At 38.0% G+C, this 26393-nt stretch overlaps 1 protein-coding gene across 5 annotated transcripts in view; it reads right to left on the bottom strand.

Annotated features, from left to right (window-relative positions):
* Positions 1-3030: 3030 nt before the first annotated feature.
* The window catches only part of LOC138368617 (katanin p80 WD40 repeat-containing subunit B1-like), a 119022-nt gene continuing 95659 nt past the window's right edge, over positions 3031-26393 (bottom strand). For 3 of the 5 annotated variants that reach the window (XM_069331213.1, XM_069331210.1, XM_069331211.1), the window contains 15 exons: positions 20290-20508; positions 19549-19674; positions 18544-18731; positions 17397-17547; positions 16866-17026; positions 16301-16425; positions 15502-15555; positions 12614-12791; positions 10713-10826; positions 10359-10484; positions 9430-9853; positions 8625-8896; positions 8348-8422; positions 7973-8092; positions 3031-6058 (listed from right to left, as the gene is read on the bottom strand). In XM_069331213.1, the coding sequence (XP_069187314.1) occupies positions 5926-6058; positions 7973-8092; positions 8348-8422; positions 8625-8896; positions 9430-9853; positions 10359-10484; positions 10713-10826; positions 12614-12791; positions 15502-15555; positions 16301-16425; positions 16866-17026; positions 17397-17547; positions 18544-18731; positions 19549-19674; positions 20290-20508 (2466 nt within the window). In that variant the 3' untranslated portion in view covers positions 3031-5925. The remainder of the gene's footprint in view (positions 6059-7972; positions 8093-8347; positions 8423-8624; positions 8897-9429; positions 9854-10358; positions 10485-10712; positions 10827-12613; positions 12792-15501; positions 15556-16300; positions 16426-16865; positions 17027-17396; positions 17548-18543; positions 18732-19548; positions 19675-20289; positions 20509-26393) is intronic. The other 2 variants (XM_069331214.1, XM_069331212.1) reach the window with 1 other exon arrangement.

Here is a 26393-nt window from a genome sequence, read left to right as displayed (position 1 = left end):
GAATTAGCGTTTGTCGTTAAAATTTAGAGAGTATAATCCACAATTAAGATTAAACACAATGATAATTGTGCTTAAAAATTAATGATGAATGTAACTTTTGGTTTGATTTACAGATAATTAAACGCAGCAGTTGAGGTAAAGAGCCATAATTTGTATGATGCATAATTCCCCAGATAATGTTGAGACTTCAATTATGGGGATTATCAAAGAGAATCTCGTGTGCGTGTGTCGCAAAATTATGGCCCAGTTATTTATGTAAATTACAATTATGGTGTGGCATTGTAGAATGTTGGAGAGGCTTGAGAAAATGGGGAGAGAGGCGGAGAGAGAGAGAGAGAGAGAGAGAGAGAGAGAGAGAGAGAGAGAGAGAGAGAGAGAGAAGGGTCAGAACATGAGTGCGTGCGTGTGTGTAAAATATATATATATATATTTTTTTTAGATATATACAAGAGTTCCTACATTCTTGTACAGCCACTAGTATGCGTAGCGTTTCGGGCAAGTTCTTAATCCTATGGTCCCTGGAAAACGACCCCCACGAAGATTCGTTTTTACAACAAAGTACCCATTTTACTGTTGAGTTAAACAGTATTACATATATACATACATTTTATATTCCTGCATATACACACACACATAAGAGTATCCGGTGTTGCTCGGGTGACAGAGGCCATAACTTCACTACACATTATCTTCATCATTAAAAAAAAAACATACTGTCATCACTGTAGTCATCTTCACAACACGACCTTCTTCATTGTAACTTCACTACACATGACCTTCATTGTATCCACCTACTCTAACATGTGTAGATGGATACAGTGAAGGTCAGGTGTAGTGAAATTATCCTATCCCCCCTCTTTTCACCTCTTCCATCTCCCCCCCCCCTTCCCTACCCTCCCCTCTACCACCTCCATTTTAAATTATTTGTATAGAAGGGGTACCCAGCTACACATGGCCTCTTTTCCCCCTTAATCTCTCATCTTTTCATTCTTTCTCCCCCTTTTCACCCCATCTTCCCCCTTGACCCCCTTTGTCCCAATCCCCTTGGTCCCCCTCTCCCCCTTCTCTCAGAAAATGTATTAAGAAGCACTGAAACAGCTGTATGGGTCTAAAAAATTATTTTATTACATTAAAAATGCCACGGGAATTGTGCACAATTCACTGTTCGTGAAAATCATCTGGGGTGTCTAAATTTGCTAATATTTCTAAAAGCATTCAACACAGGCCTACCCTGACCAGCCTATGAAAATCCCATACCCCAGACCATTCCCCACAACAAATTTGGGTGAGACTAGTCCCAGGACTAGATACTCTTTTACAGGTATAGATATAAATTTTACCTAGTGAAAAGATTCTAAATGCATCAAATACTAACTTCACATATGCTATCCGAAAAATCTGTTACCAAGTAATTCTGGTGTCATCTTAGCATTTTGTATACCCCATTTTTATTCAGGGAACCGTTTCCTATACATAGTTAAAGGATACTTCATAGAGAGAATAAACAATCTCATGCTCTTATATTTATCAACATTGAAACCTAGCAGCCATTTTTTTTTTTTTGGGGGGGGAAGGAGGATGAGATGGGACCAACTCTGTAGTTTATCATGGCCATTTTGAGGTGGTCCCTCATCCGACACTCTTCTCGTTTTGTAATAATTTTCTCACCATCTGTGAGCATTAACATGCAGAATTCTAAATCCTTAAGGCATTCACAAGTAACAAGTTAAGGAAGGATCTCGGTATAGATTGGTGTTTTGTCCTGCGCGTTGCTGTTCCTTCCTCTGACTTTGTCTGTTACTGCAAATGTTTCCTGTTAAGAGATATTTTCTTACCTGTTTCAGTATAATTCCAGTTAAACAGTACTGTTCTTCGAGAATGCTGTTGAGCAGTCGACACATCATTATCATACCTGCTCGATTTTTAGTATCAGACCATAGTAAATCATTGTCATACACAATGAAATAGGCAATAGCATATGAGAAAACAAATTTTTGGATAATGCGATGGAATCAAATTTGTGTCATGGAATTTTAAGTCTTTAATGGTACTTGCATATGAAGTTCATCCATTAGGAGTATTAGCTTTTTAATGTTTTCTAAAATAATGTTGTAGTGGGTTATTTTAAGACCTGCATAGGAATTGATGTCCAAACCACACATCATAAATGAAGAAATGATGATGTTTTGGTAAATGAAGAACCATTATTTAGTAGTGTAATTACGACCTAATGATGATCCAAGATGGACCAAAATATTGTAATTTCTTCAGTTTCTGATGCGTGATTTGGAAATCATATCTAGCAACATTATTGTTACTCATCACCTGCAGAGGAATTAGGAATAGAGACGAATGAATATTGTTGGTATCTACTTCCATTTTTAATCGAGCACGAGACAAATTTTATCGTACTGAGTACTGACACTTCTGCTAAGGAGGCTGTCTGCACTGGTCCTATTTTCCAAAGAGGGATCCTTATTCTGATTGCTACCCAGTCATTCATTCCTCAATCCGTGACCATTGGCAGGGTCGTTGGGCATGTGTTAAACTGTCCCCTTTGGCCTTCCTTCTACCACTGTAACCGGCAGTGGGAAATGATCTGTCGAAGTTGTGTATTGGCCATTGCACTCGCAAATACTTGATGCAACGCCGCCCTGCTCCTTATTGTCCGTCTTAGTCTTGTGTCTCCTTGTCGAGTGTCTCGATTTTTTAGATATTTGTGCGTCTTGTTTCCCAGCTGTCCCTCAAGGCTATTTATCCCTTAATAGAATCCTTAGTGAATCTGACACCTTTGATATCACTTGCTTTATGTGCTTTTGTTCCCATGTTGCCGTCCTCAAGTGATATTTAGCAACTTTTGAATATCTAACAACACTGTTGGTGCTACAGTCTTTCCCCAGTATGGTGCATTTTTTTTTTAATAATAATTACTTAGGTACTAATCCCAGAGGTTAATTACTTCTCAGAAGATGGAACAAAGCCTGGAAGAATAATCTAATGGAAATAACTGCAAAGGGTATGAAAAGCAGGTTATAAATTAACAATATTTTTATTATCACAAATTATGTACACCATATTAACTATTTACAGTATAAATACTTCTTCCGTAATTTGTCACATCAATATAACAAAGCAGGATGACCTGTTACAACTTTTGAAAGACTAAAATAAACCACTATTATTGTCATATTATTCAAATAACATTTACTACTTTCTGAAATATGACAAGCTTCCTTTACATTGAAAACCAATTAACATAACTTTACAAGTCCTGTTAGGCCATCATTCAAAGAGTAAATATTAGGAAGCAGACCACAGATGATCTTCGAGGCAAACAAAACATTATTTTGAGATCTAGTTAGTTAAAGGTTACTGTGAGCACCAATAGTGAGGCATTTTCTACCACATGTATCCAAAGTTGAAGCACTGATCAAAATACAATCATACAACAGAAAAGGGTAGTTTGAACCACTAAATGACCCTAAACACAGCCTTCACTAATGTTAAAAAAAACTTATGCTAACTTGGTTAAAAAAAAAAGTGTTAACTTTGGAATGGGTGTAAGTTATGTTTTATATTTAATCAGACACCTTAGTTGGTACACAAGCATGATCAGCAGTCACACAGTCTCCAGTTTAGGGTTGACTGGAGGGTTTGTACACACTTTCAGAAGATGGATGGAATTCAGGTTACCTGTAGTGAACAATGTGACTATTTATTCATATTTCTCTAAAGTGCAGTTTGAAAGATAATGTATTTATATTCCAATATTTTCTTGTCAAAAGACACTATTTACTTTATATAGAGGTTTTGATTAATTAAAAAAATCATTATTACAATGTAAAATTTCTGCAAAGTAGACAAAATTATCAGTCAAATTACTGACAAACTGTAAAGAAATGGCTATTTTTCAACCTCTATTTTCAAGAGGTAATTCTTTATATGAATGCCTTGACAATCAGGAACCTAGCCAGGAACAGTCACTAATTTACAATATATATATGTATATATAAAACAGTAAGTATTATAAAACCCTCCAAGGCACACAACTGCTGATTGCGTCATTAAATGGCCAAAAGCGAGCATAACATACACCTTTAATAAAGCCCAGGTCTGGCGCACGCACAATGATACTTTTACACCACTTTGATCAAGATTACTTCCCTGTACATGTGAATCATTTTTATGCAGATATTTAGTTAAAACTACCTGAAGATTATTTTCTTTGAGGTAAAAAAAAAAAAACATTTTTACACATTGTTTTTTGCAGGTTAACATTACCAAATTAATGGTGTTACCTTTGATTTGTTAATCTCCAGGCATTTTAACAAAAACTCCAGCTTTTGTGTTTGGCACTAACCCTATTTACTTTATAGGGCAAGAGTGCACCAACACATAACCTCAAATAGTTGAGCAACAATGAGATTATAGAGTATGGTCAAAATAAAAATAAAAATTAAATAAAATGGAATGCACAAAGCCTGGCTGGTGGATTTTTGCTTATGCTCATTAGTCTGAGAAATTATGGCCGAGACTAGAATGCAAGGCAGGTAATGTAAATCCAGAAAGAGGAGCAACCAAGCTTGGTCCTCCTTATGTCACCATTACATCTATTAGGGTCTGGGATATGTTACAAGGAAGGTTCAATTCCTGATTACAACACCAAGTAAAAACTACTCATTCATCATGACCTGAGATACTGGTGAATTACCGGCTGATATATCATTAGCTAGTACATTTGAATGGTATTGATAACCCCAAAATCCGTCACTGATAACTCTGTTATACAGCCTCTATGTCCAGTTAAGGGCATTATGTTACAAGTATGCTATTGCAACTGGCTTCTGCCATTAGGATAAAAGTAATACAAATTTTGAATTTGATTTGCAATAAAATAAAAGCAATTTTTCCCCACAGTGCTTCTCACTAAGCAGTCAGATCTCCTGACAAGGAAAAGACTTGGTACTGCATAAACAAAGAAAGTGATCGGCTGTGTGTACGTCACAAGTAACAAAAGACATCTGCCTGGCTCTGGGAATGTGAACCTTTAGTAGTATCCACTTCACATTATAAAATGTAAACCTAAAGCTCAAAATCTGCTAACCTAGCAACAACAAAAGTCTCTTATAATCACATAGTACAGAATGATAATATACCATCCCATCAATATTACAAGTATCTCACTACCACACTTGTTTGAGAATTCAAAGAAAAACGTATTAACGTCTGGAAATGTTTCCGACTTGTTAAGAATACCTTGGTACTGCATATGACTACTGTTCTGCACTATCACATTAGGGCAGAGAGGAGTAATAAATGAGAAGGCACAAAGTTTATATTAATAACTGTTGTAATTCACTTCCTTGGCTATGTGCAGGAGGCAATTAACACGAGCCATCCAGCCATTTGAGATTAATATACATAGGTAATTCCCATCATAATGTTAGCTTAATGATCACAAATTAAACTACTGCTCATTGCAATCCATTTCCATATAATCATTAATCTTCACTATATAGAAGCAGTAATTAAATTTAAAGCACCTATATTCATATATAAAGTGCTTGATAAAAATGCCTGTAAATAAGAGATGCGCTCTGAGCAGCAACTGCATCAGTGTTTTATCTGAATTTCGAAATCAGGTGCTACAATTTCCTCATTACTATGAAATAATTACCAGTCCTTCATTGTCACCCGAACTTCATGGTGAAAAATCAGGTAAATTTAAATATGGCTAACACCCTATTTCCTGACCATTCTTTCCATAAAAGTAGAAAATGTTAAGCTATATTTTTAATAATACACCATATTTTTGTTCCTTGTTCATTTTCATCATTTATATGAATTTATATTTTTTGTTTAAATTCCAATTATTTCATTTATTTTCAAGAATTTTTCCCAATGACTACACAAAAAAGGTTGGCACTACTCAAAGGCTTGCATGAGGATGACCAATTCACGATACATGGGTCCTAATTTTCCAGGAACTGTTTGTCGCTTGAGAAGGAAAGCTCGAATTGACATCATGTGATTGTAGCACTCAATGCATTTGTTATACCTGAGGACAAAATGTGCAAATTAATATGGCATAAATATATATCTGTCACATTTAATCATTTATCATTCTTACTGTCAGCTACCCTTGTTTGAGGTCAGCAATATCATGTTTTGTATACCAATATTAATCCAACAATCAGAATAAGTAAATTTACACTTTTTCTCTGCTATAGGTGGAAAATATTTATGTAATCAGTCTTATTCAATACAAAATGTACATGTGACAAAGAATGAAAATGAATGCTAGGAAATAATGCTTAAGTGAAAACGAAAATCACCTTATTGAGTAGTAAACTCAGTTGCTCACTAGAGCATGGTTCTTGATGGTCCCATTGGAAATTTTCCTAGTCACTCATAGCTGGCCAAAAATCTGCACTAATGCTGCACAGATCTTAAGCATTCCTGCCAGGATATACTGGAGCTTGAGATGCAAAGGAGTACTTCTTTAATCTTGTTCAAAATGACCTTCAGAAAATACACCCATAAAGGTTTGAGGCCATTCCAAACTATTTCACGGGGACAGCTACGTAGAACTCTTGCTAACTGCCAACTGGCCAGCCATCTCGTCCTCACAAACCACAGTTGGCATTGCTCATAGGTAGCAGCAGCACCAATACTAATGCAGGGTTCCCAAACTCAAAACTCCTCGCATTCTTCCCAGCCTTGCATCTGGCCATCCAAATTTCCCACCAGAAGGTAAGCCTATCTCAAAAGAGAGCACAACAAACCCACAGAACAGTCGAGAAGTCTTGTGAAGATGACCACAATATAAGGTTAGACAAGAATCTCAAACTCAGATGCTGAAACAGAACACTTATGCACATGATCTGAAAATATTCATTATTTAAGGCTATATCTCCAATTTAATGAAACTTACCACACTACAAATTTAAAAAAAAATTCCCTTAGTACAGCTTGGGTTATGGAAGGACAACCTGTTTCAGCGGAAAAGTGAGGAAATACTGGTAAAAAGCCACAACCGTATATAGAGCACAATGGCCACAAGGTCTAAAACCCAGCCTGAACAACAATAGGGTTCCTTTAGGAAGAATCTGCTTTATATTTTAATCAAGAATTTGCAGTTAAGATAGAAATGCAAAAGGCATTTCCATGACCAAAGAACATGAAGCCAACAGAGTGGATAACAGCAAAAGTTAACAGCCCAAGAGACCAGAGTAAGTGTGAAAACAAAATCTTGAAGGAGGGCATCAAAGACAGAAGTTCTAAACCCAGCTAAGCATAAGGAATCCAGCCAGCATTGTATTGAGAGATTAGGTGGGCTCCAACTGTGCTTGGGAAGGATTAGACGTGGACAAATGCCGTATAAACTCATGATGGCAGGGTCAGAGATTTAGGTTGAAACAAAGCTTAAACAGAATTGCAGAAGAGCCCTAAATAAGACATGAGCTGCTCATCTGTAGAATCCAAATGACCAAATGAGCAATGATGCATGGCAATGAATAAAAAAAAGAAAACTGACAGAAGCAAGAGAAGATTCCTAAAATCTGACAGACCAGCTATTCAAATTAGAATAATTATCATTAGCTCTTCAAATAGACGGCAAAACCAACCTCCTCTATAAAATACATACACATACAAACTAATATTTTCAAGCTCTGCTGTTAATACTGAGGACTGGGAACAAGGCCAAGTTAGAGCTCAAGAAAAGTAGGGTCTAAAATCAGGGTTAGACCAGCCAGGGAAAGCAAGCAAAATCCTGAACCTCTCAGCTTCAAAGGAATAGGCAAAAGCATCTTGACTGGAGGAAACAGATTGTAGACAAGGCAAAATGCAATGCATCCATTGCAAAGACTTTGCAGTCGTGAAATGGAGCCCACACAGAGGCAGCTTCTACTATACAGGTCGAGTATTTTATCATTTCAAACACATCTAAGATTACTGTATTATGACTTACCGTTCTTCTCTCGATATGTCAACCCCAACACTGTGTATGGGACCAGACATGTTTGATTTTATCATGACTGCAAAATTCTTGATCATCAGTTTCAAGGCATTGCAACCACAAGTAACATATCTGAAAGTTTATTGTAAGTATTTAGCAACTTTCACAAAAGCTATGCAAATATATCAATGTCATATATTGAATATATCATATATGTCCGAGACTTTTCATCATCTGCAAAGAGGCAACAATAAACAGCTGTGATCTGGTAGCTCATTTTATTTAAATGAGCTACCAAGTCACATGGTACTAAATAAAATACAGCATTAAGTTTCCATAATATTTATATTTCAGTAAAATTGTTTAACTAAAAATCAGTTTACTCACGTTTCATATTTACTTTGCAAAAGCAAACTGACAGGCGGAAGCAGAGCCGTCAAGAGGTCCAGATTCCATATTGACCTGCACAACACAACATAAATAAGCATATCTATTACAAAGTCTCAAAATTATTAGGTTAACTACACTATATTGATAGGACCCGTAATTATACCCATTTCAAATAAAATTTTATTTTCTATTTTCTAATACTCAGAAGAACCAAGATAGGAAACTATGATTTATAATAAACTGGAATTAAATATTGATACAATGATTAACTTACGGTCTAAGGTTAATGATGCCTAAAAGATCGACGAGAAGTGCCTGATCACTTGTGTTGAGAGCATGGTCGACAGCTGTCTTGAGATCCTTACTCTGCCACAGCTTGTGCGTAATTTGCAGGCCTCTAGACCGAGCACTAATGACAGACATCATGGATGAGTGACCACGCATGATGCTAGATAGCACTTCCTGTTCAGACATTTCAGTCCCTGCAATGCCTGTTAGGCCATTTCTACCAGTACTTCCATCCAAGCCCAAGCTACTCAGTTTGTTCTGTTAAAAGAATTTTTTTAAAATCAATATCTGGATTGTATCTGACATGAAAAATATTTTCGTCAAAATATGAAAAATACTTTATGCTAGGTAAGACAAATACCGTAATTACATTTATCCTAAATTAGAGTTTCTATCATAGGCAGCAGTTATTGAATCCCAGTGCCTATGTCAGGTACATCTTACAACACAAATATTATTAATATTTTTAAAAACAAAAGTATACCCACTAATATACATTTACTGAATGTCAAAATGTGAACATTCTGGTACATAGATGTATATGTAGGAAGCTTCACCTCAAAGTCAGCTCTCTCACAACAAAGAGCTTCAAAATCTCAATGTGTTAATTTTAAATTTAATTTTACATTTGTTTGGTTAAAATATATTAAAAATGATGCATAAGTGATATATGAATAATGTTAACAAAGGCATCAACTAGATATATTATAAACTGTTGGATTTTTACACAGATGATGAACTACAATACTTCAGGAAAATCAACAACATGACCAGCAAATGTTCAAACTTACTGGTAGAAAGTCATCAAAGTTAATACTCTTATCAGGAGGTATACTTGAAAAGGAAGATGAATAATCAATTTCCTTCAAGCCATCTTGACGATAACCATAATCAGGTGGTTCCTTCATCGAGCCCATGTATGATATATCAGGACTGCTTGGCTTGGGTGTGCCCATGAACAATACTTCCGAGCTCTGTGATACATGAGGACGTGGCAGTGCCCTGACTAGGGTTGGCCGATCAATTGGCCTGGAGTGAGACGTGAGGTCTGGCTTAGATGATGCCTGAGTGCGACTTAGATTAGTGAGATCTGGTCGAGCCAACTGTGGTAAGCTTGGAGCCGAGTCATGATAAGCTGGGGAGCTTGATGGAGGACCTGGAGAAGATGACTGTCTCACCAAATGTGGCTCTGATGGACTATGTCGAATGTGGTATCTGAGGGAGAATAACAATAAATTTATAAAACTTTCATAATACATATATAAACAGAAGTCATACAAATAAAGAATTAAATTAAATCTGACTACCAATTGCTGTTGCCATATGGTTACAGAATCCTTTCTCCAACATTATTTGGCACATTACCTCACCTAAGACATTTTAAAACCTTAAGTACATTAATCATGTTAAAAGTTCCTTAATTATGCAGAAGACAACTATGAAAGTCAATATGTTAATTAAGCCAACACTAACAAATCTACCTATGGAAAGTACACATATCCATTTCTTTAATACTACGATGAAATAAATCAGCACATTTAGCATTTAAATATAAATGACAAAGAGAGACGGAGAAAATAAAACCAAGGATCCATTTGCTCATTAAAAAAAATAAATTTAGTCCATATAATAGAAGCAATATATTACACATACACAAATCCATCACAACATTTGAGCACTGTATATAGTGATTGTCTAAGTACAAATATACAGAACCTACCTGTTGCCTTCAGCTTCATATGGGGCACTGGACGATTCTCTCGGGTCTCTTCTGCTCTCCGACACAGCACGTGCTCTGTAGGGTTGACTCATGTTGGGACTGGCACTGCCACTTAATGTGTAGTCCCTAATTGGGTTAGAGTTTGTGCATACAATTAGTGCATATTTAAAAACAGAGCTGATGAGACTTTATGATGTAAATCAAGATGAGAAATAAACAGCATATGAGACTCAAAGCTGATGTGAAACAACAAGAAGTTTAAATGAAAACACATGTACCTTATTTGGATGCACAGATGTGCAAGATACAATTAAAACGGGGACAAATAATACAATTCCTACAATACTGCATTACCTGTGAGAAGACACACCCGCAGACTGCTCCTGAGTAGAGCCTCGTCTTTCAAAGACACTTGGGAAACTGGTGGGGTTTGAGGGGGGCGTCTGTGGCTGGTTACCATTATCATATCTATGGGCATAACAATAATAAAATAGCATTCTCTAAACCCCAGCAACAATTGAGAGAATGGGAACTGCTGGAGTGTGCAAAACAAACTTTTAAGTCTTTAAAACTAAGCAAAAAGAAGAATAAAAAACTGCAAAAAGTTTATTAAAAGTGAGGCAAACAAGTGAACACCATACCATAATATAATCTGCTATGCAGGTGAATGTAATACAAATATAAAGAAATTAAACTTTAATGATGCTAAACAAACAAATGTCTAAATTGCATATTATAGAAAAAAGTAAGTGTATAGTGGTACAGTATATTAAAAAAAAATTGTTTATATTTAAGATAAAGTATAAAGGAAATTAGCCGATTTGAATGAATCTCGAACTTCATAAATCGATTGACCACAAGACAAGACTGTATTTACCCAAGTCAAAATTAGAGAGATATGAGCATTTCTCCAAAGGTGTCCCTTTCTTTATCATGGTAAACTATATAGTAATATACACTAGCTGCCAGTTAGTGATAAACTATGAATTCAGTGTGGAGAAGGTAGGACTGTTCATTGTCAATTTGGCTGTTAAGTATATTTAATGTGAGAAAATGAGTCTGGTGAAGTTGTCAACAATGACACAGAATGGGGTGAAAGTGCCTTGAACTGACAGAATGGGGCAAAGGTGAATGAACACACCATGATGGGACAGAATGAGGTAAAGGCACCATGATGGCACAGAATGAGGTGAAAGCACCATGATGGTATAAAATAGAGTGGTGTTATAATAACACAATAGAAGATGCTACAATGGCTGTGTGTGGAAGACACAACAAAACAATGCTAATATAAGAGTAAGTTAAGTGATCTAAAATTTTTAAAAGAAGACGACAAACCTAAAATTAAGGAAGTAGGGCATGCATAAAAGTTGTGTGACACGAGCATAAATATTTAAGACTCACAGAAGTATATCTGTATAAAATGGACAGTATGAAAAGCATGTGTAATGTTAAGAGAACAAATACTGTAGAGTAAGGTATATAATTGATAAAAATATGGAGTACAAATGTTCTCATCTTAAGATTAAGGAGATTTTGATAGATGGTTTGGTATTGCTTAATGAATGGAAGATGACAGACTGGTAAAGACTGTATTCAAGCGATTAAGAGAGGAGGAGAGGAATACCAGTAATATGGGATGCTATGGTAAGTGTGTGAGACAGATGCAGGGAGTGAAGGTGAACAATGAATGACAAGTGGTAAGGAACAAGTTGGACTCTGGTAGTCCAGGGATGAGATGGGCATTATTAAATAAAGTAAATTTAACCTTTTACTTTATTGTTTATTGGTTTACAATCTTCTCACTGATCCTTTCCCATAAAAGTGGAAAACTAGGTGATCACATAATACATAAAAGGATAGAGTTGTATAATATTTGAAGGTTAAACAAATTTTTGTTAAAACAGAACAGAACTGGAATCAGCAGACGGATTGAAATATTTTGAACATCTGTGTTAGGCAAAAAAACAAGTGAAAAAGCAAAAGCTAAAAACAGAATGGCAAGAAAATTGGGTGACTTACAAGCTTTTAAGAAAAAGAACAGCAGTGGCAGGTGCTAAAAGCCTTCAGGGAATGCTCGTTTGAATCTTTCATCATAGATACAAAACTAGACACTCCCACAGTACAATGAAATTAATAATGAGCAACATAAAAATTATTCTGTGTCGTCAAACAATTGAGTGCCATTTATTTGGAGATTTGCACATGCCACTTTGTAAGGAAGTAAAACTACCCGGAGACAAAAGGATACCAACCTGGGCGTCACACTCTCCCTGGGAGTGGCAATGGGCCGAGGAAGGTGTGAAATATTTTGAGAGGAGCCTCTTCGAGTGGTGTCTGGAGTGGTGGGCCTGGCTGCAGTAGGTGGACTATGTCTCAGAGGTTCTGGTCGTATTACATCTGGATTGGTCATTACTTGAGGCACCATGGGATCTGTAGCAATTATAAAATGCAAACAAATGTAACACATATTTACACTAAGAAATGCCCATAACTTACATAATACCTTGAAAAACTTTAAAATTGTTAAAGCTCAATAGGTATTCAATTATTTTATAAAATGAAAATTTTAAATGCATTTTTACTGATAGTCATTCATGCTAATAAAACAAACATCAGAACCGTAAACCCACTGGAATTAAATAATAAAATATTATTTGAAATTTACATCAATATTAACCAGCACACAACAATGTACCATGACTACACAAACCCTCAGTCCTATATATTAACAAATGTCAACATTTCCAAGGCAATAGTTTATGAAGGGAAGCAAGCCAGTAGAAACAATAATCTTGTATTTCAATACTATACTGTACAGTATATAAAAAATATATAAGAAGAAAGAAGTATGCCTTTTAGTGAACGAAGAGAGAATGCGGTAAATAATGACTTTCCAAATTCAAAGTATTTGTGCATGTACATCAAATTCAAAATAGCAAAGGTGATTTTTGCAATTACAAATGCTCCATGTGATATTAGAACCAAGACAGATTTTTAAGCATACTTTAGAGTAAAATTGGCATGCTACCAGGAAGTTCAAGAATAATTCTACAAAGTGATTTGAATGGTAATAAAATGAATAGGCACCAAGAATGATGCAAGTATATATGGAGTCATGGAAATCGATAGCAATGGCTGCAGGCTGAAATGTATTAGCAATGAAAGAGGCAATAGAACAAAAGTCGAGATTTGGCCGATGAACACAAGGAGTATGTCAGTGATCTTTTGGAGCCCAATAACAAACAGATAAATATCAATGATACATGAGCATAACAAGAAAAATGTTTAGTTAAAAATGCCAAGGTGTGTGATGTTGCTTAAACAAGAGGAAGAATGGGAGGAATTGGTAAGACCATATGGGAAAAATCAAGTTTTGAGTGTACAGTACATGGAGACCATATTTGAGCTGTTTACCCAAATGGTCCCTAAGGGCAAAATCTTACTACAACTTCTGGGTAGAATCTAATACAATAATGGGTGGTCAACATTTCACATCAGTGTAGCACAACATTTCGTACTACAGGGTACTGTATCCCTCTCGGGTCATACTGATGCTTGCAAGACAACAGAGATTATTCAATCCAGCCCAAAATGTAGAGTGCATTTACATTAAATTTAAAATCTTTCAAGACAACTTGAGCATTCAAGAGGCCACCAGCACCATAGTTAACAACCTAATGACACACTAGGTCACTGCTCCCAACTGCTATCATGTGGCAGCATCTACTTAACACTAAAGCCTCCCAACCCAAACTCTGCACATTATCCCTAAGGCAGGCAAGTGTCAACAGAAGACTACAGGGAACTAAATCAAGGGTAAAACTCAGCAGGGTTGCAAGTTTTAAGAACAGAAAATGAGGTAAGAGGCTGGAGTAAAGAGACGGTCAGATTAATATACAGTATGAATAGTCGTGGTTGAATATTAATAGGAACTGCTTCACATGGGCTAATAAGCATTCTATAGTTTCTCTATTCTTATCAGTAACTACAATGGAGAGACCAGCACAAAATCACAGTCCTGGAGCAAAGCAGTGAGAATCTTCAGATTTATTTGAAACTTTAATAGGAAGAACTTGCTACCAAAATGCTAACCGAGCTGAAACAGAGAAAGTAGCCCAGTCAAGGCACTAATGAGAAGTGTTCCTATACAGTAATGTAAGTACTACCATAACAAGTGCAAAGTATCAGTCCACAGTATGATTAGCAACACTATGACCCCAATGCTGACACTTGAAAAAATCTACAGAAAGTGGAACTTGTGCAGAACATCACACTGCCCAGTATGTCATGATCCACTCCTATAGGACCAGAATGGATACTGCTTTAGAAAGCATGAGAGTTGAAAAGTACAATAAAAAAAAGGTAGTTGGGACAGTTTCTTGTTTACTTCTAGCATCCTAGTTTTTTATTTGTTTCCTCTATACAGCATTTAAATGGTGTTGAAGAAAACTAAAAGCTGGAGAATATTACACAATCTATAATAAAGCCTGGGTTTTAGAAACAAAATCATCACACATACTACAATATTTGAAGACCTTAATATAAGGCTTTTACATCAAACAATACATAAAACACAGAGTTTGCAATACAATAAAACTGTTAAACCTTAACAAAAAAAATTCATTACAACTTCTGCCAGGATAGTGTCAGGTACTTAGCAGTGCTGTATATTTTATACAAGAGGCCTCTAAGTATCATGATGAAGGTTCAAATACAGTACAGTATACTATATACTTGACAACTTGAGAATGTTTGAAAATAATTTTAAAGCTAAACAATTAAATTTTGATTAAAAGGAATTCTTCACAATATATCTATGCGCCAACAATATTTCTGTAACTCTGAAACAATAGACAAAGATCACTTTTTTCTAAAAAAACATATATTGCAGACTTGCACTTTTACCACTATGTTTCTTAACAATGACTTCCGATGTGTCCCTACACAAGTTACTCAAAAACTGGCAGCACGAGGATGGGATCACAAGTCTATTTAACTTTACCATATGTGAAGCTCTGGGTGGTTGTGGTGATCTAGATATGCCGACTGACTTTATATGTACACAGGGTACTGTTCTGGGCACACTGTGCTACCCAGTAGCTGAAAGTGGGGGGGGGCAGACTATGATCCCTATACCTACCATTGTTATTGCTAATGGCGGGTTTGGGCTCAGGCGGGGGTGGTGTTCTCTGTACTGTAATAGAAGCACAATAAATACAACAGTTATGATTAATATTAAAACAAGAAGCCACACAATAATTTTCAGAGAAAAAGCAATAGCAAGACTATAAATCAGAAATCATCTTAAGCTCTCCAGAGTGCTTTCTGACTTTTTTTTTTAAATTAAACCAAAAATAATATGGGCATTCAGGTGAATAAATTGTTGTGCAAGCACTTTTAGGTGGCTTCAAGAATTTGTCTGAGGCGGTGAATGAACTGTGATGGAACTACACATGCAGAATCTACTACTGAATCAACTTGAAGGGAACAACATGCTCAATTGTAATGAGGATAGGTTTTCAACATTTAAAGTTCTATTACACAGGTAGGAAGGCACAACTCGTCTGAAATTAGCACAAGCATGAATTGTTCAATGTAATATTTGAGAAAAACTGGCATGGAAAATAAATCAAGGCCATTGGAAGACACATGTCACAGGAAGGCCTTGGGATTTCAGTTATTGGAGCAATACAACTGAAAGATTTTGGGACTTTGATATTACAGTAAAAAATATGAAAAGCTCAAAATACTCTCAACAGATTTTATTAAATGTTATTTATATCAAAGTTCAGATCTTGGATAAGTCCATTATGTTAAACACTATATACATTTTAAAACTATGAATAAAAACACTGAATAACATATGTAATGCTATTGGTCAACACTGAAATCCCATTGTTTAACTAACTAAAATTACAACAATAGTAAATATGACTTACGTTCCCTATGGGTCTTAAAAATTCCATTGTAATCATTAAGATTAGTGATTTCTGGAGGTGGGTCTTCCTCCTGAGGTTCTTCACCCCCAGTATCTGAAGCTTCTTCAGTCTTCATGGACTCTGCCCTGTATGAGTAAACATAGCAACTATCAGGTCAAATTTTGTTTTAAATATGCTCAATGACTTTTCTCAAGGTACCACTATTTACCCTAATTTTGTGTTCATCTACAAACATCATTAAAAATGTTTTCCAAGGAAATTTAAAGATGTTACTTTTCTTGCCATATTGTTTCCATGCTCAAGGGACAAATTTCACCAAGAAACCTACTTTCAATCATATAGGATTTCACTCTCATCTTCAATATTACCCAGGAATCAACCCCTTAAAGCTTATTTTTCAAAGGTAGACCCACAACCCACTAATGATGCAAAGGGAAATGAAACATTATAAATTAAATAGTAGTCATCAACAATGTTGGAGAAAATTCAGTGATTTACTCCATTTTTTAGTTCTAATAAAGCATAAACAATTACAAACACTAAAATTATTTAAACAGCATCTTACGTGGCTTTCCCCGAACTTTTGTCTTTGCTGAAACTCTTGCGTATAGCTGCACCGTATCTGAAAGTTGATGGCACATCGTGCTGAGGAACTCCAAAAGGCTGAACACGCTTCAAATCCACCACATATAGGGAGACGTGCACACCATGGAAGCCTGCACCAATCTGAAAAATTGGTGAAATGTTATCACTCCCACATACAGTATTGTATATGACATCATATATATTCCGGCACTACTCCAAAATGCTCCCTAGATAAATATTTCAATATAAAACACTATTCTCCACCAAAATAAAAAAAACTTCATATACAAAATATATTTTTATTATATTACTTTTAACACAGTAAAAAGTGTTATATTACTTTAACACAGTATAGTTATCTACACATTCTCTATCACATTATCGGGACCAAAGAGACCGGGACCATTTTGTAAAGGAGAACAATAACACAATATTCAGATAAAACATTTAGTAAACCTAACATGTCCAGGTTTACATATACATGAAGATTCTCATTTCAGTAAATACTAACCAGCTGGTTTTGAGCAATGGCAATATCCTGTATCTTGCCCCAACCCATAGCAACAGTGTCAAAGGTACGGGCAGGCTCCCACCCATATACTTTTAAGACATCTGGGGATCCCGCATACACGCAATCCCCATCAGGGTGGAAGGCAATTGTTCTGAAACATAATTTGAATGTAGTCAGAGAAGGCAACCTCTAGTCAATTTTTGTTACATTATAACAGCAACCAAGTTACTCATCACTATATACAGTACTTACAACGGCATGAATTTTAAAAAGGGTTTAAACACCATAAAATTGAAGCAAAACAATGATCAAATTTTGGAAAAATGATTAGTTTTTAATTTTAACAATACAGGATTTCCTTTATCTATGCATTTACTTGCAACAATTTTGTAAATATTAACTACATGTAAGTTTTTTTTAGACATCAACAGCTCCTCACAAGGTTAAAGCTAACATAATGTAACTGTAGTGTAAGTGTGACTATCAAGGGGGAATAAAGCTAATCAAAGAATGCTTAAATGCACCAGAATATAATAATAACTACACTGTAATACACCTCTAAGTAAGAACATTATGTGATCTGAAAAAGTGCATTGTAATCCTTACTCTTTGAAAAATATTGAGCAAACTAAATCTTACTGTCCTTTCAAACTCAAGTGGCTAAGTTTCATATTTATTGGAAATCTTTATTAGAAGTTGTAGATTATATATTTTAAAAAATATACTATTATTAATCATTGTATAATACCGATCCAGCTCCAAACAAGATTATTTTGTCTGTGAAAAGCAAGTCATAACAAAAACTATCAGTTCACAAAGCTTGGCAAACAATGGTATCAGAGATGGTAAGCATGAAGTGCTTATATGAGTGAGACACCATATACACTACATCCAAATTCTCTGCATGTCCACACAGTGGATATGCACAGTTCTACAGAAAACCTGTTTTCCATTATCCAGGAAATACACTACATTATACACTAGTATAAACTAGAAAAATACACTAGTGCATATTAATATACACTACAGTATATTAATATTTTTCTTAATGTTACTGTGGAAGGCAGAACTGCTGTTAATTATTATTTGGTATGTAGGAATGGGCATAGTGTATTGATATAAACTGGCTCAATGCAAATTCACTAACCTAATGGGCCCAGTATCAGCATCAGTAGCCGACACGAGTGAGAATTTTTCCAGGTCCCAGAAATTGACAGTCCGGTCATGAGAAGCAGATGCCAGAAGAAATTCATGAGGATGAAATTCCACGTCACTGACCGGCCCTGTGTGCTGTGCAAACTCCGTCATCATCTTGCCAGCTCGGAGATCCCACAACTAGCATCACAACATTCATCAGTATGTAATATACATGGCAGGTTATTAATGATACAGAATACTGTATATAAAAACACAAAATACAAACAAAGCAATGGATATACTGTAAATTGAATAAATTTAGATTAATAAAGTAAATACTAATTTAGAAATAAGGTTGTTGATTTACGAAACATTATTTGGTAATATAGTAAGACATAGGTTAATTGTAGTGTTTCAATGTAGGATTAGATCTATTTGGGCAAGTTTGGTTAGCTATAATATCAGTTGCCTTACATTGGCCAAAAAAAGGCCTTCTGCAGTTTCCTCCATTTTTACACAAACATACTCATTAAAAATTAAAATAACATTGAATTCCAATTCCATATCTTCAGTCACACCAAAACCACCTCTTTCTTTTCCAATTTTATTATGCTCTATATTGCAACAAATTAAGATTCACGAATATCTTCGAAAAATACAATGCCAAATTTGGCTGAATTCAATTTTTGCAACTTTTTGTAATAAACATTTAAGTAACATATTCTAGATAAATATCTCAATGAGATTCATGTATGTACTGTACCATCTCTTGGCGAGATTTGTTAAGAGCCATGTTCAACCACAATGTTATCACAAATCCAACAAACACATTTTTATGTCAAAAATAGGATAAAACATCTAGAATAATTATGATAAATGTTTAATGTGAACTCAATTCATATGAAATACTTGCAAAATGAAAGGGTTGATGCCTATATCATCCTCAAACATTGTAATACTGTAATATTATAACACCTTGATGTACTGTATTAGTAAGGTAATGTAGGTCACTGACCTTGACATTGCAGTCCTCCCCAGCTGAAGCAATCCACTGTCCATCTGGAGAAAACTTGAGACTATTAACAGTGAGGTTGTGGCCTTTGTAAGTAAAGATGCAGCCCTTCCGTCGAATATCCCATAACTGCAAGATAATGTCCAAAAATTAATGAAATTAGAAAATGACCCAGGGCAAACAAAACAAAAAATACTATCCAAAAACTATTGATAACATCACGATAGTTCTGGATCAACATAAGCTGAAGAAAACATTAATTATATTATTGCTTACAAGCTGATAAATGAATATTTGCTATATAATACATCTTTTCTCTTGACGTACATTGTTTTGTTGTACTTGCTATTAAAACTGTGGATGGAGGTATCTTCTACAAGCTTTTTGTGCATTCTACTTAATGATGAGCATTTCCTTACACTTTTTCAACATTTGCATTATCCCCTCTTCTCCTCCTCCTCATCTTTAAGGTTGACAAGTCCTCGTAATTTTGTCCATTTAATTCAAACACTGATATTGTCATATTGTTCTGTATGTATGCTAGAATTGTAAAAGGCACTAGTATCACTGTACTTGATTGAATGCTCAATTGACAGTCTGGGAAAATACAGTTGTCCCAGTTCTCTCTCTGTCGTTTTTGGTGACCTTGTCATTGAACTCTACCAAGTTATCAGGTACGAGCTATCCCCAGTCAAACTTCTGTCTAGCTTTAAGAATACACAGTGTAGTGTATACACCACTCACCTTAATATTAGTATCAAGGGAGCCGGTACCGATGAAGTCGCCATATGGATGGAAATCTATACAGCGGATGTTAGCCTTGTGACCTGTAAGAGTTCGGACTATTTTGGTGGCCTCTAGGTCCCAAATCTTTAGCGCACCACTTAGTGACCCTGCACAAACCAGGTCCTCAGAGCCTCCAAAGCGTACACACTCTACGGGCGTTGTGTGGCCCGACAAACTCTGTGGGGGAGAAAGAAAGAATAAATAAAAAACATTAAACTAACAAACTTCTTTCATGAAGAAAACAAGTAAGAATGCTCCAGATTAACCTTAAGGAAGGCAGAGAATAATCTTCCAGTGTTCCAGACTGACCTAAACAACTTTTAGTAAAACAGTCTACAAAGAAAGGTCATCAGGCTCCTTAAAATGTGCTCCAAGTACTAAATGTACAATGTACAAATTTACAGTACAGAGGAAGGAAAGCTCTTTTATACGATACAACAACATTTAAACAGACTTAGTCTTCAGTAACGCTTAGGATGAATCTCCAACAAGTTCATAAATTTCAGCTATTTGTTTGGAATAATCATAGATTTGGAGACAAATAACCCTTCCCATCAACCTGAACTGTTCTTAAAACGAAAATTAGTTTTCCATACAAATCTGCCAAGTCATCTTCAGGCACTGGTGGTAATAATGGCAGAAACACACAACACCCACCTGAATACAATGCTTATTACAATACTTATCTTTTAATGTTTTAACTTCTTAAGACTACCAAAAGGTTTACAGAGATTTCTTTCACCCGTTTTGCAGTTTCTTCCTTTCCGATATGCTTTGTGTGCTATATAACGTTAGTATTTTACCAATCTTCCAGTGCAAGAAACATCAGGTAGAGAACCAACTGATGCGACCAACTTTAAACCCATATTGACCTAGATTGTGTAGGGCAAATTTCAACATTTTCTTCCCTATAGCTGCCTTGCCCACCTGCTGGGGCACAACACAGCAAGCATTCTCCCTCCTCCTGGTACATAACACAAGCACCTCCCGGCCACTGTGTGTCAGGTGTAACATGAATACAGTCGCCAGACTAGAGATTAGCAGGTAACCTTATCCTGAGCTTCTCTGTAACATTACCACTCCACTGGTAGTGAAGAGCAGCCTCCTGCACCTGGCCTGAGCACGAGGCTGCTCTTCACATCAATACCTTTGAATTTGCCTCATCTCTTGATCTATCCTAGTAATTCAAGTTTTAATGTTAGTGTTGACGCAGAAATGTCTTACTCTTCACTTCAGCACACAACCTTTCCTGTCTACCGTGACACGGGTCTCTGAAGATAATGAACGTTCCTTTATTAACACTAAACCTGTCCAAATCATGTCGCCTACTTGGCCAGTAAGCACCAAGACTCCCCAGCCTCATAAATGTCTACCAGGAAAGTGGAAAGGAAATAAGAAAATAGTAAATCTGGCCAAGTCTCGAGGCCGAGCTCGTAGAGTGCAACAACTCCCGAAACTCTCTTTAGGTGAGTGAGAGTTAATGTAGTGGTGGTGAGGCTGGCCTCGGGGTGTGGGGTGTCGGCCCTCGGGGTGTGGGGTGTGGGGCCGCGGGGTGTGGGGTGTCGGCCCTCGGGGTGTCGGGCCGCGGGGTGTCGGGCCGCGGGGTGTCGGGCCGCGGGGTGTCGGGCCGCGGGGTGTCGGGCCGCGGGGTGTCGGGCCGCGGGGTGTCGGGCCGCGGGGTGTCGGGCCGCGGGGTGTCGGGCCGCGGGGTGTCGGGCCGCGGGGTGTCGGCCCGGGGGAACACCACTCCTACCTCCGTTACCTCACTTGTCACACAACACACACTCCTCAAAACCTTCTACTCGACATCAAGTACATCCAAGTAATTTAAAACTTCAACTTTTTAAAAGATGATGAAATGCATTCTGACCTGTTTTAATATTTACTTTGAGAAGGGATGCACATACGTAAAACATTGAGGTGTCGGATATTAAAGTTCGTAATTTCAGACAGACAGACAGATCAACAACAGACAGTATGAATACACACTCCACATGCAGTTTCAAACGTAGATATAAGAGTCCAACAGGCGCGGAAATCTGCACACTAGATGACTGAAGGTTAAGAGGTGGGGACCAAAGAGCCGAAGCAAGCACGATTAGGCCAGAACAATAAAATGAACTTGCAGTTCCTAATATTCTCCCGTTTGTACATACGCGTGTCATGGGGAAACACCAACAGGAAATCTGGAGAAAGCTCTACAGGTTACCCGCAAATCCCCCCCTCCCTCTCCTCCAGACAGGTCACCCCCTCCCCCCAGCAAACACGGGTCACTAACCCCCAAACCATTACAATCCCCCTTCCCCTTCCCCCCTTTAGCGCACCCCAGCTCGCCCCAGGCAACCCCCAAACACCTGCAATCTATCTGCAGTGTTTTTCACAAAGTTATTGTCAAGTCACATTCTCAAGCAGATTTGACAAACCAATGGAGAACTGAGAGTAAAGTTGCACTAGAGGAAGCGAGTCGTTGCATAACCAACCACGCGCATGCGCAGAGGGGGATTGTAGACTTTCTGGGAAAAACTGGGGGAAAAACTAAGAAAAAGAGTCCGAGAAATGGGGACTAATTCCGTCCAAGCAACGCTGCTGGGGCAAAACACGATGATGGAGTCACAAATACTTAAATTTGGGAAGCAACATGATTTTAGGAGTAGACATGATCCTATCACGAGAGGCACACGCTACTATGTAAACATCAGCGGTGTATGCAATGCTGGCACACACACACGCGTACGTAGCCTTCAGCCAGCCTAGATAAGAAAGCTCTTGGAACACTGCACACTACCCGTGTTAGACCTGTACAATTCTGGGGTACCAACCTAAAATAAGTCCCAGAACAAAACAGGAGAAAGTTCAAAGGCGTGTTGCGTGACCAGTCCCTGAACCCTATGTTGAAAAAAAGAGCACGAAAAAGAGGTGATAGGATCACGAAATCCCCCCCAACACAAATACTCACACATTCTCACGTGCAAGGGTTAGAAAGACAGTGGTGAGAGAGTAGAGAGTAGAGAGAATGTAGAGAGCAGAGAATTCATAGAGAACAGAGTTGAGAGAGCACAACTGGTGTCCCCCCCCCCCCACACACACACACACACACACACACACACACACACACACACACACACACACACACACACACACACACAGACATGATAACCACCTACAAAATTCTCAGGGGAATTGACAGGGTGGACAAAGACAAACTCTTCAGCACGGGTGGGACACGAACAAGGGGACACAGGTGGAAACTTAGTACCCAGATGAGCCACAGAGACGTTAGAAAGAATTTTTTCAGTGTCAGAGTAGTTAATAAATGGAATGCACTAGGAAGTGATGTGGTGGAGGCTGACTCCATACACAGTTTCAAACGTAGGTATGATAGGTAGGCTCAGGAATCTGTACACCAGTTGATTGACAGTTGAGAGGCGGGACCAAAGAGCCAAAGCTCAACCCCCGCAAGCACAATTAGGTGAGTACAATTAGGTGAGTACAAAATATGCCAAAACTAGAAGACAGAAGAAAAAGAGGTGATATGATCACTACGTACAAAATGGTAACAGGAATTGATAAAATCGACAGGGAAGATTTCCTGAGACCTGGAACTTCAAGAACAAGAGGTCATAGATTTAAACTAGCTAAACACAGATGCCGAAAAAATATAAGAAAATTCACCTTCGCAAATAGAGTGGTAGACGGTTGGAACAAGTTAAGTGAGAAGGTGGTGGAGGCCAAGACCGTCAGTAGTTTCAAAGTGTTATATGACAAAGAGTGCTGGGAAGACGGGACACCACGAGCGTAGCTCTCATCCTGTAACTACACTTAGATAATTACACACACGGAGCATTATAAATGTCCCAAAAGTCCAAGCAACCGCTAACCAATTCTAGGCGCCACTAAAATAACCGCATAAAGAAGTATACTCTCACAAAATGACCGAGCGGTGATAATACCAGACATTCTTATACTCTCACTGATTTAAAAGTGGATATGTAGAATTTTGTGCGATTCTAAACCCGGAAATGGAACCGGGTATGAGAGGCACGCGTTCTGTTCACATGTTTTGGAGGCGATGCTATCCTCATGGCGGCCAGCTCACTCAATGTGCCGCTCAGCTCAGGGAATACCTGCAATAATCTGAGATAATTCCTCCCACTGTCAACCACAGAGCAAGCCATCCACGGAGTCAGCCAGCCCAACACGTACCCAGCCACTGAACATAAAGGGCGTGTGGCCAAGGGTGAAGGAATGTAGTTAGGGGGGCTACATGGATGAAGTTATTGGGTAGTCTTGGCGCAACTTTTCATGCTGGTAATGATGCGCATGTTGTCACACACCTGTGGATTGCCTGTTGCAGGTTCCAAGAGTCGTCGTATTTTTTATTGTGCTAATTACTACTTCATAAAGCCGCCACAACCTTGGTCGATCAAATACATCCTGCAAAAATGAGGTGAAATATTTCGACGAAAGAGAAACTCCCCGACACCCCCCGCTACCATTGCCCTCATACCTGGGTATCTGGATCATACCTGGAGTGGGCACTGGGTTCTGGGAGCAATTCTTCTTCAAGCCCGGCCCGAAGTCAGGGTTGACTTGTGAAAACTTGGTTCACCACTGATGCTTAGAGCGGCGTACAGGCCCAGGTATCTATCCACTACAACCCGGTTGGTTTGGCACTTCTTGCAGGAACACGTCTAAGGTTTTTTGTCAATACATGTTGAAATACTTGAAGAACTTTACAAAGACCCGCAGTTCCATGCAAGAAAGCAAGTTTAGCTACACTACCAAAGGCACACATCGTGTCAGCAAGACGGACAGGCCGCCAGCTGTCACACCTCGTAATATATTTCCCATTTCTAAACTTTCCCCCTTCACCTGCACCATATTCTTTAACCCCTCTTCCCTTCCTAAAAAAAACAAATGAGGAATTTATCATCTATGCGATCAGCACTCGCCTCTAGACACCAGCTTCAGCTTTCAGAGCCGCAGGGGTCAGGGGTCAGGCGCCTACCTTCGCCTGTATGGGCGGGGGTAGGCTTTCAGGGCCTAAAATGGCGGAAGGTTGGGAGCGGCCACCGCCCTTTCCTGGCATTGTGGGTGTGTCCCACCCATACCAGGAGAGCGTGCCTGTAGAGGGGTTCAGGAGTTCAACTCCCGCGAGCGCAGCCTATGGCCAAGCTCGACTTGTGATAACCCTGAGTGGCCCGCAGGCCCAGATAGCCACTACAGGTCCGGCACTTCTTGCGGGAACCTAGCTTACTGCTTTTTGAAGAAGTCCAATTTCTTTCAGAAGTCCAATATTTCTGAAGCTTGCTAACAGAGTATTGAACATCCGTGAACCTCTGATATTCATACAATGCTCCGTGAGTAAGTCTATGGCACCGCTACTCCTCACTGATTCTATTCTGCATTCCCTTTGGTATCTTTCGCTCCAGTAAATTGTTATTCTATTGTGCAAAATTGGATGCTGTTCTTCCAGTACCTTACATGTATATATTATTTCATCTCTCTCTCTCTCTCTCTCGTCTCCTCTCCAAAGAGTACATTTTGAGAGCTTTGAGACTGACCCAATACTGTACTTTACCTCATACACGATCAATACGATCGTGAACATATAAGGCAATGCGAGTACCTTATATGTTCTGTGGTTTCCCGCTCTTTCAGAGATCCCTCCCTCTTTGTTTGAAAGGGGGAGCGAGTACCAAGCAGTATTCAAGAGCTGACAGTACCAGTGATTATATATTAATGTTGCTGTGGCATCCCTGGATTTGAACGCTCTCACAATCCATTTCTATCATTTTATTTGCTCATTATATATTTATTTTGTTATGTCCACCACTACTGTCAATGTCAGGTCGCCAGGCGTCTGGGAATGTTTGTTTGTTTGCCATCTTGTATTTTTGTTCTATTTGGACGTGGTTACGGGTATCAATGTCCCCTGGGTCCGCTCTCTCACCTGGCCTACTGGTTCACGTTCTGTTCTACCAGACTGTTGGTCGCTACTGCATGCAATTCGACGTAGGAACCACAGCCATGTTGGTTTTCCACTAGTGCAGCCGGCCTTA

The sequence above is a fragment of the Procambarus clarkii genome, chromosome 25 (genome assembly GCF_040958095.1).
Source record: "Procambarus clarkii isolate CNS0578487 chromosome 25, FALCON_Pclarkii_2.0, whole genome shotgun sequence".
In the NCBI taxonomy this organism is placed as follows: domain Eukaryota; kingdom Metazoa; phylum Arthropoda; class Malacostraca; order Decapoda; family Cambaridae; genus Procambarus; species Procambarus clarkii.
Note: the sequence above shows the minus strand (reverse complement) of the source record. Positions and strands in the feature narration are given on the sequence as shown.